Source organism: Rosa rugosa, chromosome 1 (genome assembly GCF_958449725.1).
Source record: "Rosa rugosa chromosome 1, drRosRugo1.1, whole genome shotgun sequence".
Taxonomy (NCBI): domain Eukaryota; kingdom Viridiplantae; phylum Streptophyta; class Magnoliopsida; order Rosales; family Rosaceae; genus Rosa; species Rosa rugosa.
In genome coordinates, this window is record NC_084820.1 from 25,895,298 (window position 1) to 25,910,708 (window position 15,411).

A 15,411-nucleotide genomic window follows, 5' to 3' on the forward strand; every position below is an offset into this window, starting at 1 on the left:
TTATGTATTTTCCTGTTCATGCCTTGCATCTTTATTGAGTTGCTTCTTGCAGTAATTGTCCATAGTGTCAAAACAATTTAGCAACATACATCACCTCAATACTGTTGATCACCATTTAAACACTACGACCGGTAAATTGACATAAACAACCTCAGCATTTAAACACTACGACCGGTAAATTGACACAGACACCTCTGTATCAGAGTTCTCAATCGGCTCTGCCAACAGGGGCATCCTCACAAACACGGCCTATGCCAGAGATAACCATATCAAACGTGGATGTCTTTCGTTTCAAAGCTTGGCTGCCTTCCACAGACGATTATAATAATTGAAAGTTTGATCAGCTTCAAATTCGACTATACATTTCTCAAGTTTTTGAAACATTCTGGCTTATACCTTATCATACAGTAAAATCACACAACAATCACAAATGAAGCTACTCGAACAATCTCATTGCTTTATCACACAACCTTTGAGTTCATCAACATCTCTCTAATTCCAAGCTCGAACATGATCCAAGCGTAAAACAAGGAAACAATACAGCAGTGTAGGACTTCTTCATTTTGAAGCACCTCCAATGGCGGCACGCATGCTTTAGCTGGAAAGCCTACATGTTAAAAGATGAAAATCAGATAGCTAGCTTGCTTGTTATAAGAATCATTTCTGATTATAATATGGTGTAATTAATAAAATTTCGCATTCTTTTGGTACTAACTCCTAATCTGAATCCTCATTCTACATATTTTATTGAATAAGCAGCTATTGGTACTTTATCTTGCAATGCAGTTGTGAAAGATTGGACGAGGTAAAGATCATAAAACTAGTAGCTACCATATATACGAGTGTAAAATAAGAAATTAATGATCTATGATCTATTATGCTTTAAATAAGATATTGTTAACCATTTTTTGTTGTTGTTAAAACTCTTAATTATCTGATATATGAAAGCCACATATGTAAAGAATAAATAAGTAACAGATTGTCTGTTACCAAGGTATCAGTTGATTTGGTATTGTCATTGAAACTCCTTCTTGACCTTCATCTTCTCGATCATTGGTGTACCTTCATCTTCGTCTTCTTCATCATCAGTATCCACATAAGAGTCGAGCATAATCTTCACCTGACGTGCCATCTTTGACCAATCCAAGCTACTCCAAGCTCGAACAATACAGCAGTGCAGGACTTCTTCATTTTGAAGCACCCTGACTGGAACAATCGATATTCCCAAGCAGCTAGTTTTCCTCCTTGCTTGTTCAATAGGCATTGGAAAGATGTCTGCAAATTGATATACAAAAATATTAAGAGAAGAACATCTTTCTTCAGGTGTTTATCCTGCTATTAGCAGATCAAGCTTGGGATTTTACTGAAAATAAATTTGCTCAAAACAAGAGGTTCTCCAAAGAAATAAATCCAACATCTCCGTCAGGTAAATCATCCAAAGTAACCAAATAAGAAAATTCCACAAACTGAAAGAGGAAACTAGGAAGAAATTAGCTGCAGAACAACAGAGGAACAGAGGGAAATGGAACCTGAAATCAGTAGATGGATCTCTTTCCTGAAATCAGGTAAATCCTAATTCAACTCCAATGCTTTCGAAAACCCAGTAGTTACAATGCAGTCGGCTGCTGTACCCCAAAAAACTCACCCAATGCAAGCTGCATCATAAGCCAATCATAAAATAAGAACAGAAACTTCAGAGTTTGATTCACAGAACAAATATATTTTAAGCTATATGAAATCAGCAGAATACCATGTAGTAGTCCAGATGCAAATAAACTAAGGCTTTGTTACAATGACAATCATATAATTCAGAACATACACCACCTCTAGCAAATTCTCATGTTTATTTCTTCCAAATTCACATCAAGTGCTGTTCACTTTTCCTTCATTTGTTAGCTTATCACATTCACAGAAACACAAAGAAAAAAAGAAAAAAGTCAACAGATTCAAATTTTAACCCACATGAAGCAGAAGAACTAATCAGCAGGCACTAAAGAGAAAAACTTGAAAATAACAAAACATAGAGCAGAAACACACCCCCAGATTAAGGTTGGATCTAAAGGTCCAAATTGTGTGCTCCTTCGGTTTTCTAGTAGTAAGATCGGTTTCAAGATTGAATCAGTGGTCAACCTGATCATTCTTTTTTTTTTTTTTTGCCGGCATCAACCGAGCATATTAAAGCAATTGTAAACCATTTTCTTCTCTCTTTTTTTTTTTATGCATCCACAATCTCACTTGACATTGACCAAGAGAAAAGTAAAATGGGAAGGGCATTGTAGTTCCATGAGCAAATTACAGGTGAGTTTGGGATTGCAATGGCTTAATTATTGGTGAAACTGCAAGCATCAGTTCCTGAATATTATCACTCCAAAGACAGCTCCCACTTAGGTTTCTAAGACTAGTAAGACATTTTCACATAAACCAAGTCAAATATCAAACCTGGGCAAAACCCACTGAGGTTTCTAAGACACATAAGACATACATTTAAAAAACATTCCAAGTTGCCAACTGCACCTTATAGAAGTCTTCTGTGTTACCACTTACCACCACCATACAAACTCAAAAAATTAGAAGTAAACTTTTCATGAAAAATCTTAAAACCATGTGTTGTGATAAGAAATTTAGATATAAAATGGATCAAATGGGTTTGCAGGACTCATAGCAAAGCATGGCAACATTGTTGAATCATTTTCTCGGCCTTTCAGCTATGATTACACAAATTTGTATCATTCTCAATAATCCATATTATGCCAAAGCCTATATTATGTTACAAGTAGAGTTAACAAGATATCTCACTCAAAACCAATATATATTCATTAAAATTGATGAAACAACCATTACCGGCCATAGACCACTCTATCACAGGTCTCCTTGAGCCACCTAAAGCTCTTCCTGAGAGTCCCTTTCAGCTTCCCCTCCACAGCGTACAACTTGTAGCTAGTGACCTTCTTCTTCCTCTGCCCTGATTCCAAACCCAGCAGGGATACTAAAAATAAGAACAAGTAGCTTAATAAGACAGATAGCATGATGACAAATTAGACAAACTTTTGCAGATAGACATGGAGAAGTTTACACAAGAGAAGTGGACTTTAAAGTTATGAAAACTGATCTAATTGCATAACTATGAATATCAGACATTGCATAACTAGGAATATCAGACATCTGTACAGTTTTTCTTTAAAGTTAACATAATCAAAATGTATGGAGTACAGCTCACAGAGCAAATGGGATAAGTACAATAAATATTTGACTCCCCCTTAAAATAAAGCAAACAGACCCCAAGACTTAAGATGGTAACATTGATTTGGAGTACAGAGCACACGGTAAGTATAGTTTAAATAGAAAGATTGTTCATTCTAAATATGTAGACTATAATCAGTTTCAAGATTCTTTATGCTGTGTTCATTAGGGAGTAGGCTAGGCCTATTAGGCCCCAGTATGAATATGTATTGCTGGTACTTGTTCATAGACTATAAAACAAAGACTATGAACTCATTAGAGACTAAGTAGGAATTAGTAAAATTAAATCAAGCAAAAAAAAGGAACATAATAAACTCAAAAAATTAACAATTATTAGCACAGAACAGAGATATCCCCAGTTTTTCCACATTGTCAATCTCAAGGCCGCAATCACCAAGTATCTGAACTGGACCCAAATGTCAATCTAGATGAGTACATGTGTGACTTTTACTCGCTACCTATCTTGAACCAAATCTGTGTTTCTAGAACTTGGGAAAATTTTAACAATTCGATTAATAGAAATATATTGCTAAAGAAATTTCTTTACATGATAAAACCACATAATAATTCACAAATAATAACTTGCCTGGACCAAACTCAGATTCTCGTATACCTACTCTAAATGATAGTAATTAGTACTTTCTGCGTTCTGCTTTATGCAGTTTCAGGAAGCCAAATCCTGTATTAATTTCTTCTGAAAGTTACAGTTGATTCAAGGAAAGAAGTAGCCATTAAACAAGAAGATACTAAAGCAAACAAACAATGTGGTGATCTAAGGTTCTGCTGATATATTGTAGTCCTAACAGTACCATACACAATAGAACAGTAGAAGCCGTAACTGTACTCCTAACACCATAAACCTCACCCAATTTTCAAATGCAGGAAAGATTTCATGAGAAACTGAACAGAGCAACAGCATCACCAAGCAATTACATCAATCAGCACACAAATCACAATCAAAATTATCTCAAATTTCAACAATTCAATACTCCAGATCACTCTAATTCATTGAATTCTGATTCGTTACCTGGAGACGAGGAATTGGGAGGTGACTAACGGCGTCGTCGCGGGTCGGCCAAGCCATTGTCGGCTTCATCTTCTTCATCATCAGCGTCGAGGGTAATCTTCACCCGACGTGCCATCTTTGACCACTCCTCACCTTTTAATTGCCTTTTGCAGCTTTTGCTCAATTCAGGACACCCTCCAATCTTCAATCCTCTCAACTCAGTAAGGCAATGCAACCCTTGCGGCAAAGCCGACAATTTGGAGCATTCGCCAATGCGTAGTTGCTCGAGGAATCTGAAGTTTATCAACTCCGGAAGTGCCGTGAGATTATGACATCTATAAAGATATATGCTCTGTAGAGTGTCTGCAGAATCTTCAAGCCAAGGGGGCAAAGCCTCCAAACTTGACTTCGCGATAACTAACGATCGAAGACGTTGAGGACCTTCCCCTGATCTCATCATCAACTGAAGCTCCTGGCAATCATTGACAGCTAAAGTATCTAAAGCGGTCATGTGTTTCATATTTGGTGGCAAGGATTCCAAATTATTACAACCTTTAATCCACAATTTACGAAGGTTGTTGAGGAATTGGATCTCTTCGCCCAAAGATTTAAGATTGACACATCCATCAAAATATAAAGATTGAAGTGAGTTGAGGCGTCTAATTCCTTTCGGCAAATACGTCTGCTGTGTAGTTATCAGCATGCTTCGGAGGTTGATCAGGTTCCCTATGTCTTTGGGTATCTCCTCAAGTGCGTTACAACCCGCAAGGTACAAGGTCTCCAAATTCAGCAGCTTACTGATGGAATTGGGAAGCCTTTTTATCTTATTATTATAACATAAGTTGAGATACCTCAAATGAAACAAACTACCAATGGAACTTGGTAGCTCTTCAAGAGGCAACCTACTGAGATCTAGCACCCGCATATATTTGAATCTCGAGATGCATGTCTTCACAAAACATTGATTCATCTGGGTATCTTCAGGAATTAGAATGGTTCGCAATTTCTTTGACTTAAGCATGAAATCAGGAACTTGTGCCTCTTCTCCAAGCAAGTCTTTTTTGGATATTGACACATGTCGAACCATTTCCAAAGCACTAGAGGGACGAAAATTGACCGTTGAGTACTCTATTTGTGCCACTGAAATTGCCAAATCATGAACTAGATCATGTATTTTAAAAATCATGAATGTTTTGAGATCCATCTCGACTTGAAACAAAGATCTAGAGCAAAATTGCCTTATATAGTCTATACCTATCTGTTCAAAATCTTCATTTTTGTTGCATGTTTTGAGGTAGCCTTGTGCTAGCCACAGTGAAGCCAAGAAGCCACTGCGGAATTCAAAATCCTTTGGGAAAAGTGAACAAAAAGCAAAACATGGTTTCAAGTGTTGTGGCAATGCATCATAGCTCAATTTGAGTGCAGGTAAAATATTGTCATTCCCTATACTCCACATGTCATCATCTCTGACACTCAACCAGTGGTGTCGCTCTGTATTCAAATAAAGCATGCTCCCTACAGTAGCTACTGCTAAAGGAACTCCTCCACACTTCTTCACAATATCCTCTCCAATTTCTATCAAATGTTGATAGCACTGCTCCCCTCCTCTTTTAAATGCCCTTTGGATGAACAAGGACATGCAATCTTTGTGGGAAAGACCTTCTAAAGAATGCATGTATAAGGGACTCACAAGTAAAGCAACTGATTTATTTCGTGTTGTTATGATGATTTTGCTTCCATTAGCTCCCACATTTAACAAAGTTTTTAAATAAGTCCATTTTTCAATTGTTACTCCAATAGACTTTGTATCCCAGATATCATCCAACACCAATAAAAATTTTTTACCCCTAAGAATATCTTGCAACTTTCTTTCCATAAGATCCAAACTTTCATACTCACATTTTGGTCCATTTGCAGCATTAGTAATACCTCGAATTAATGTTTGAATATCAAAGTTGTCTGAAACGCATATCCACATCTTTGTCTCAAAATTTTCTTCTACCATGCTATCATTGTACACCAATTTAGCAAGTGTTGTTTTCCCCAACCCTCCTAACCCAATTATGGAAACAACAGAAACATTCTCCTCACTGGAGAAATCAGTGTCATTCAAGAGATGCTTGATAATGTGTTTTTTATCATCATCTCTTCCAATAACATTTGAAGCCTCAACTTTAGAGGTAGTCATCCTCCAGTCATCGTGCACTTGTTGGGGCGCACGAGGATCTTCAGCTATCTTAGCAAACTCAAGGAGAGCAAACTGTCTTTTTTCATTATCAATTTCAACTAGTCTTTCTCTAATCTCTTTCACTTTATGTCCCATTTTGAAGTTAAACACTACTGGATTCCATTGGGAAAAAAATTGGCGTACCTTTCCTTTGATCTTCCCACAGTTGTCGACCTCCACTTTCAACAGCAACTTTTGGAAGTCCAGTTCGTCCAAAACATCATCAACGTCATGGCAAACATCTTTGAGATTTCCCAACCAATGAGTGATTAGGGGATTTCTCACTTGCTTCTTCTCTGCATCCTCGAGCACTAGTTTGATGATAGATAAGGTGTTGTGGAGCTTGGTGAGCTCAAGTTGGGCGCTCCATGCCAAGCAGATCTCTTGGGAAGCATGTGAAGCTAGCCTATCCAAGACGTTATCTGCAATGTTGCTGGCAAACTCCATGAAAAGAGAGAGAGGTATTTTGAGGCTAGTGAAATAGGAAATAGAGTTTTGTATAAAGGAACTCAACCCAGACTCAATTTGTGAATGAAGTCCAGTCAACAAAGGCTTCCCTCAATTATTCTGTTGGATGAAGTCCAGTCAACAAAGCCACAAAGCATGCATCAATTATTTTGCACTACTTTTTGAAATCACATTTGATTAAATTAGTAAACTTGAAAGTGATCTTAATCAACTCCACTTTTCTGGAGCCTACCTCTGTTGAAAAAGATATTAAAGTTTTCTATTCTCCTTCGTTAGTGGATTTGGCTAACCTTTATGAATCATTTGAAGTTTGAACTCATGTTTTTTCTTTCTTTGGGAAATTTCAAATTATATCTTCAATTATATTTCATGTGCAACAAATATAACTGTATGCTTGAGATTTGAAATGATACGCAATTGGTACCAAGACAAATTGCAATATATCACACTATCTCCGCGAAGCATTATATGACACTATCTCCACAATTTTATTATTATGTACAAACTTTTTTTTTATATAATAAGAAACCTTTATTAAAATTAATCAAAGTTACATAGTACGGGAATGACCGGTGGTGGATATAAACTCAGTTACGGATCCGTCATCATAAATGACCTCCATGAGCCGAAAGGGCCCAACCTCTTTGGCTACTGAGAATCTCGAGAATTTTGATACCACCTCATAGACAGCCACTAGAAAAACCAACGCCCACTTCCACACCGTGTCCCAAAGATGCCAGATCACGTGCAAGGATCGCTCGTCAGCACATTGATCATATGATAAAACCAAAATAAACCAAGTCATCCCTAGGAAAGACACCACATCCATAACACCTCAATTTGACCCAACCCTAGCTCAAAAGAGTAGGGACATGCTAAAGACCATAAAGACCTGTTATTTCACATGGGGATTAATAACCCCTGATCAATCCTAGCTGTTGATTTTGTGAGAGAGGCTTGTGTATGCAGCGCAATGTCCTAAGACAAAATTTCGTCCCCACACCTGTGTTGTGGTTGATCATAGATGTCTGCCCTGCAGGATACAACTCTCATTCCAAGGCCTTGCAAAGATGCCTTGAAACCTGGCGAACTTCACTTGTGTTTGTTTGTTGGAATTCCAGTCTTTGATATAAATAAATAAATATTTACAAAGCTCCAACCCAATGGGCTTTCACCCCGATGGGCCTTGTCTCTCCACTATCCATTTAATATGTGTTTTGTTTATACACATATAAAGGACACAAGTGTAGGACTTATTTCCAATGTGGGACTCAAAACACCAACAAGTTTCTAACAAGACCTAACCAAAACCCTAATCAAAACTGTAACCCAAAAAATTACTTTAAACAAAAAATTAGAATTGCCACCCCAACCGTCTTCCTTCTCCTTAGATGGCCCACCGGTAGACCACCCTCATAAATTTGTCCTGCCGAACTCGCAATGCCAGAGAGACGCAATCCAAGCAGCAAGCCACACTAAACTCAACTGTTGTCAGCCGGATCCAGACTTAAAGTCAAATCCCGACGAGCCCACACCGAGAACCAGTAAGAAACTTGCCTTGCCTTGCCACCCAGCTTCGTCCATCAGCTTAATGGCCCGATACCACCCTTGCACTCTCCGCCTATAGACCCATCTCAGAGAGATAGTCGGTGCCATATGATCCATGGCATACCGCTGCCACGATGTAGCCTCTGACCACCTGCTTGAAGCCTGTGTCAATCACCAACCACCCATCCTGCGTTGCCGCCCGAGAGGAAAGAATCGTCAGACACGACTCAGAAGGACGAAGCAGAGACCAGAATTGAACTGGAGCCCCAAGACCCCACGATCCTGTCTAACAACACCCGCCACTCGTTGATGAGGCCAAGACCCACGCACGGCAGACGCGGGGGCGCCGCCGGACAGGCAGCAACCTCTTCTGTGCAATTTCCAAACCCTAGGTTTCTTCCCTGTTTTCTCAGAGCGGATATCATCAACTCCACCTTTCGTTTTCTCTTCTTTGTAATTAGTTTGAATCCCAGGGTAAAAATTATTTAATTATTAGAGGTACACTGTAACGTCCCGTATCTTAATTTACCCGTTTACTAGTCATTTGGACGGTAAACGACAACTACTTTCACTTTTAGTGTCGTTTCGGTACTTTTAGTAGCCCTAAAAGTTGACTTTTTGTTCGGGTCAAAAATTGAGAAAATGTTCTTCATGGAAATTTTAGAGGACGTTAAACCGAGCGTGTGCATATGTGGTTTGTAAAAATCGGAGTTCCTATGCGAAAGTTATGAGTGAATTAAGAAAGTTACTGTTCATGGTAGAAATTTGTATAAATAATGAAAATTTACTGTGGTAGGTTTCCAAATCCGGAAACCCACCTTTCTCTCTCCTCTCCCCCGATCTCTCCCCTTTCCTCTTCGGGCGATTCCTTATCCCCTTCGATTCGCCGCCGTCCGGCCATTAACCGGCGGGCAACCGGCCACCACGTGATCGCCTCTTCCTCCTCTTGACGCTAGTGCCCTTGGATTTCGGCAATTTGACCGGAAAACCTCGAATCGAAGCAAAGAACTTCACGGGGGCAGTTTGAGCTTTTCCGGCGATTCAGCCATTTCCGACCACCAAATTGGGACCGTAGGGGCGCCTCAAGCCGGTGATCATTTCCCCCAAGGCCATTCACTTCAATTTGCAGTGTGGAGGTCGAATCGACGATTTCAAGTTCTAGGGTTCGGAGGTTTTTCTGGGTTTTCTTCACTGGCCAATTTCGAGTGCTTTAAGGTAAAATTGGAGTGTGATGTAGTTGAGAAAATTGTTGGGTCTGTTGTGATGTTGCTGCTGCCAAAATTTAGTGGCCATCGGAGGTGGTGGCCGCCGGCGCGTGGGGCCCACACGCTGCCACTGTGGGTGGCGCGTGAAGGCGAGTAAAGTAGGTTTTTAATTTTCTGTTTTAGCCCAATTAAATCCTATAAATGTTGTGGAGCTTGTATGTGAAGTTTGGTGGAAATTGGAGGAGGTTTGGATATTTATCGGAATTTTTCCAAAGTTCAATAGTTTGGTTATTGATTTTCGAGAATTCCACCGTTGGATTTCTCTCAACTTTGCCCTAGAAACTTTGAATTAAAGAATTGGTGTTAATGATGAAGTTTTGGTTAAATTGGAAGTTTGATTTAGGAGGACAAGATATTAGAATCGTATTTAATTGCCGAATCGTTGTTCACGAATTATAATATTGTACAGGGCGATGTATCGAGCTACTGCTCGACGAAGGAACTCGTTTACGTGATTGTCGAAATAGTACTGTGAGTGGACTTTTGTTTTTAAGAATTGATGCATGCGTTGTTTCTTAAATTAATGCTTTATTTAATTATCATATTATTCTTTGAGCATATTATTTAGTTTCGGATATTATTTGGTTTTGAATATTTATTGGAATTTTGATTGGATTTTCCATCATGATTTTCGAACGTGAGTTTCTATGCTCGGATTTGAATTTATGATTGATATGGATATTCGACGAATTATTTCTGAGGTGGTTTTCGGAATTAAATATATTTCTATTCGTCGATTTGAGATTTCTGAAAGATTTTCAAAATGGAATTTCGTTGGAGTTATATTTCTTATTTATTTATCGACTTTCGGTTTTGGCATTGGGAATGCCTTAATGATGATTTTGAGATTTTCTGGAATATTATCGGAAATGGGATTTCCTAAGGAAATTATAATTATTTATTATTTCTTGCCCATTTGTTTATGACTTCGAGACTATTTTGGCGTGCGGGGCCACATCATTGGAAGATATCTTTTCTCGTGAGATATTGGGGAAGCTTTATGGATTTATGGATTTACTGGTTTTCGATTGTTTTCCTTACCATACCGGGGTCCAATACTAGGTCTCCTCCTCACTTACTTTGTGTTTGTGAGTGGCAGTTGAGGTAGTTTATTCTTCTCCTCACGTGAGTGGTAGTCGAGGTTATTAGTTCTCCTCCTCACACAATCTATGTGTGGGTGACAGTCGAGGGTAGGTAGAGCCTAAGGGGCTCCTTTACCCGTATGGTGATATCTCTTCCCCATATCCTATTATTACTTGACTAGTGGGGCCTAGTCCGATTTCTCTTAACCAGCGGGGCAGGTATGTTTTCATGAGATTTTGAGTTTAAAGAAATATGTTTTATAAACGTTGCATGCATCGAGGTTTTATAAATTTAAATAAGTGGGAGAGTATTCAAGTTTGCTTCATTTAAATCATCTTAATTATTTATTTTTGTCCACTCACACTAACGTGTTTTTTTTCAATACTTTCCCCTGGGTCCTTCGGTTTCAAATGCCCAGTTTGCAGGCGAAATTAGTTGAGGTCGGGCGTACATGGAATTGAGGCATAGTCAACAGCATGGCTTCCGCGTTGGCCTTTGAATTAGGTTTTCCTTGTTTACCTTTCTATTAGAATTGCTCTGATTACCTGTGGGATTAATGTTATTCAAGTTGCGTTTTGTGTTATGTGAATTGGACGATGTTGTGATTTGGGGAGCAGGGTGACTCTAGGAGAATAAGGATGAGTGATTTAGAAGTGTAAATTTCCTTTCTACAGGTTTTGGGTAGTCCATTTTAGGGGAAGTTCTGCCAAATTTTTGGAAGAATTTCTTCTAAGGTGGACCCCGCAGGGCCACTTCGGATTTCAGGGTGAAATCCGGGGGCGAGTCCTGTCATACACATTGGATGGAAGTGTGGAACACATTGCAAGCAGTTTGCATTTTAACAGTTTTTGGCTCAATAATTTCAATACTCAGAAATATAATAAAATTTTATCCTATATTTTCTCATTCATGCCTTATTACATCTTCAGTAAAATTGCTTTTTACACTTGGTCTTCCCTAGCTCAATCAATTTGTTCGACAACTTTATCAGATGCCATAAAAACATGCACCGATTATCCTGCACCAAATTTATTGGGCAGGTGTTGATGTACTAAAATTAATAAGGATCAATAATATAGCCTAGTCAACTTAGTTGCCAGCAAGACAAATTTGAATAGTTAACCCAGAGGCCAGAGCCATTGAAGACATTTTAACTGAGTTAATTGCTTGAATATGGTGATCGTAATCTTCGGGTTCACATGTGAAGGTGTTGGCTATGTTATTATTAAGTTGCATTAACCCCATTATGCCCCAGAAAAATGCTTCACTCAAAATAATCTGCTAACGAGAGAAAGAAAGCAAAGACACGAGCCTCTCAAGTGTCTTGGCAAGGAAATCATGATTGGAGATTTTCAAATCTCAAAAACTAAAACCACCTTCCCATTTATATTTACGAAATTTATCCCATTTACACTAGTAAATTTCTTTACATCTACACATTTTCTCAACAAAAGTTGTAATTTGAGATTGAAAAGCCTATGAAGACACTGATACATTAATTTTTTTTTTCCGGCTTTTTCAGGGCTATAGGTGAGGGATTATTGCCACCTGAAAATAAATCGACCTATACTTCTCTCAAACTCAATAACTGGTTCACAGATCAAAAATAGACAAATAATAGTACTGTGTCTTCCCATATGGCGTCCTCAGTCGGTAGACCAATCCATTTGATTGATCAACCATTGGGTGACATTTCTTTTCTTCTTGCGCACGACAACCATATCAAGGATTGATTCAGGATGCCATAGCAACTCACCATGTTCATCAAAGTCAGGGAGAGAAGTTGTGAGGGGGTACCTTCACATAGGCGCTACTTCAGGACGGACACATGAAAAATAGGATGGATGCGGCATTGAGGAGGTAGTTCGAGTTTATAAGCCACTTCGCCAATGCGAGCCTTGATCAAAAAAGGTCTATAGTAGCGAGGGGATAGCTTGTGGGAAGACCGTTTCACCAAGGACTGCTATTGATATGGGTGTAACTTCAAAAACACCCAATCACCCACCTTGAATTCCCGTTCAGTGCGGTGAATATCAGTAGCTTGTTTCATCCTATTTTGGGCTGCCAACATGTGGGTTTTGAGCATTTGAAGGAGAGTGTCTTGGTCTTGTAGAGCTCTATCTACTGCTTGTACAGAAGTGGATGATACGCTAAAAGCAAGCGCATAATTTAACCCTGAAAACATCGTTAGTAGTATAAGCAAATAGGGATCGTTCTATTCCGGGGATTGAGGGTACACCTGTCATTGTCAAAAAAAACAAATAAAGAATAAAAATAATAAAGTAAAAAGTATTATGTACAAAAATAAAATAAAGAATAAAAATATATACAAGTTAATATAAAAAGGGGGGTTTTGAGATTATAGAATTGGAATTAAAATTAAATGAAATAAAGAAAGTGTAAAAACACATATACAAAGGTGGAACACAAGAAACAAAGATCAAAACTACAATCATATGAATGAAATCCAATTACAATTCCTATAGTTGATTATCTATGTCATGAGAAATAAGTTGACCATGTGAAACATTCGAAGCAAATGATTTCCCATATTTTACTTTCCTTGAATATTTAATCTAAGTGAAAGCACCTAAATTAAACCTATTGAACATGCAATCATAGTCTAGAAAACTAGCTAATCAAGAACACATTCAATGCATGAAGAACAAAGAAAGGATGTCAACCAAAGTGCACAACCTAGTATGAAAAAGTCCATCTATTTGCAATCCTCCTTAATTGATTTCGACTTTTGTCCAAAGCCTTTACTACTTAAATCTAGCACCAATTACATGCATATATCCTAAGTTGGCCATCAAAGAACACATACATATAAAAGTTTTCCACAATCCAAAATCAGTTAAGCAATCTCACATAAGCAACATAAAAATCAACATAAAGAAATCACAATTTATATTCAAACATAGAAATTGGGCTTAAACTTTGCCCTTAATGTTATTGTTAACTAGAAACAAATTCCTACGAAATTAAATAAGGAAAAAGAATGAATTACACCGTGAGTTGGAGATGGAGATGGAGTGCTTGAAACGTTGAAATCTTGAATCTTGGAAGCAAGCCTTCAAGGTGGACGATGGAGGATATGATATTCCCGGCTCCTTCTTCTTCTTCTTCTTCTTACTTGAAAACGCAGAATTTTGCAACTAGAGAATGGAGAGAAAAATGGAATGGAAATGGAGAGACAAAGAAGATGAAATGGATGAAGGAAATGTGTTTAGAGTGAGAGGAGAAGGTGTTTATATAGGGAAGAAAAAGAAGAGTGAAATGATAAATGGAAGAAAAATAATGAAAGTGGTTTGTAAAATATGGAAAAGATGGAGTAATGATGAAATGAAAGCAAGGCATGAAGGTGTAGAAGTATGGAAGTGATGATGATCTATTGGAGCAGAAAAATATATCCAAGGAAAAAGAGAAAAGCATCTAGCTTTCTTCATGTGGGTAGGAAACTTGAACATGTGGTGTTGAGCTGTTTTTAGATCAGTTTCTGCCCCTTTATTCCTTCAATTATTTCTCCAACAAGCATTCCCAATTTCACTATGACCTCTTCATAAAAAATGTTCCATTATGAGTGTAGATCACCCTGGTAAAATTTCAGATTTTTATTCCATGTGGTTGGGCCGAAAATGCTGCTGGACTCCTTACGGGTCCAGTTTTCCAGTTTTGCTTCTGCAGGAAATTGGGCTGACTGTTTGAAGGCCTTCCACTCAATTCTAGCTCTGGCACTCTTCATAAGAAACGATCCTTAGGATGTCTAGAATGGATCTGGAAAGTTTCAGCTCATTTGAAGTTCATTTGGTCCGGCGGCCGCTCCTTCTTCCTTGCTTGGCTTGGTTTCTCCTAGCCGGAGTAGGAAAATGTGTAAAATTGACCTTTTAGTACATTTCCATTTTTCTCCATCATTTATAGGTAATTATGGACCTAATGCTCATTTCATCATCATCTACTCCAATGTACCTAAAAAAATAGAAATTAAGTTAAAAATCGATTCATTAAGGAATTAACTAAGCAAAATGTGAGGAATTAACTATTAAAATACCACATTAAAATGCTCCTATCAGTGGACCCTGGAGTATACATTGCCACATATGGGGGAGGAGTACCGTAAACAGCGTGGAATGGAGTCATTCGAATGGTGGAATGATAGGTGGAATTGTACTACCGTTCTGCCTAGTGGAGTAAACCAGACCAAGAAGATGATTTGTCTTGCACAAAACACCTCAAGTAGTGTTCAAGGAATTGATTGACAACCTCAGTCTGGCCATCCATTTGGGGATGGTAGGCTGAGCTGTGGCACAGCTTCGTGCCTTGTGACTTGAAGAAAGCAGCCCAGAAATGGTTGATGAACACCGGATCTCGATCACTAACAATAGACTTGGGCATACAGTGAAGGCGAAAGACTTCCTTCATGAATATTTCAGCAATCTGAGTAGCAGAGTATGAGTGGGAGATGGCAATGAAATGTCCATATTTGGAGAGTCGATCGACAACAATAAATATTGCATTATTTCCATCCGAGGGGTGCAAACCATCAATGAAATCCATCGAGATGTCAAACCAGA

General features: G+C 38.4%; 1 protein-coding gene across 3 annotated transcripts in view; it reads right to left on the reverse strand.

The window, feature by feature from the left end:
- Positions 1-154: 154 nt before the first annotated feature.
- LOC133724426 (disease resistance protein RGA2-like) overlaps positions 155-15,411 on the reverse strand; it is a 37,960-nt gene continuing 22,703 nt past the window's right edge. The window contains exons 1-5 of one of the 3 annotated variants that reach the window (XM_062151155.1): positions 4,268-6,986; positions 2,842-2,957; positions 1,530-1,655; positions 991-1,275; positions 161-607 (exon numbers count right to left, since the gene is read on the reverse strand). In XM_062151155.1, coding sequence (XP_062007139.1) covers positions 4,293-6,920 — 2,628 coding nt within the window. In that variant the 5' untranslated portion in view covers positions 6,921-6,986 and the 3' untranslated portion in view covers positions 161-607; positions 991-1,275; positions 1,530-1,655; positions 2,842-2,957; positions 4,268-4,292. Of the gene's footprint in view, positions 608-990; positions 1,276-1,529; positions 1,656-2,841; positions 2,987-4,267; positions 6,987-15,411 lie in introns of those variants that run through there. The other 2 variants (XM_062151154.1, XM_062151153.1) reach the window with 2 other exon arrangements.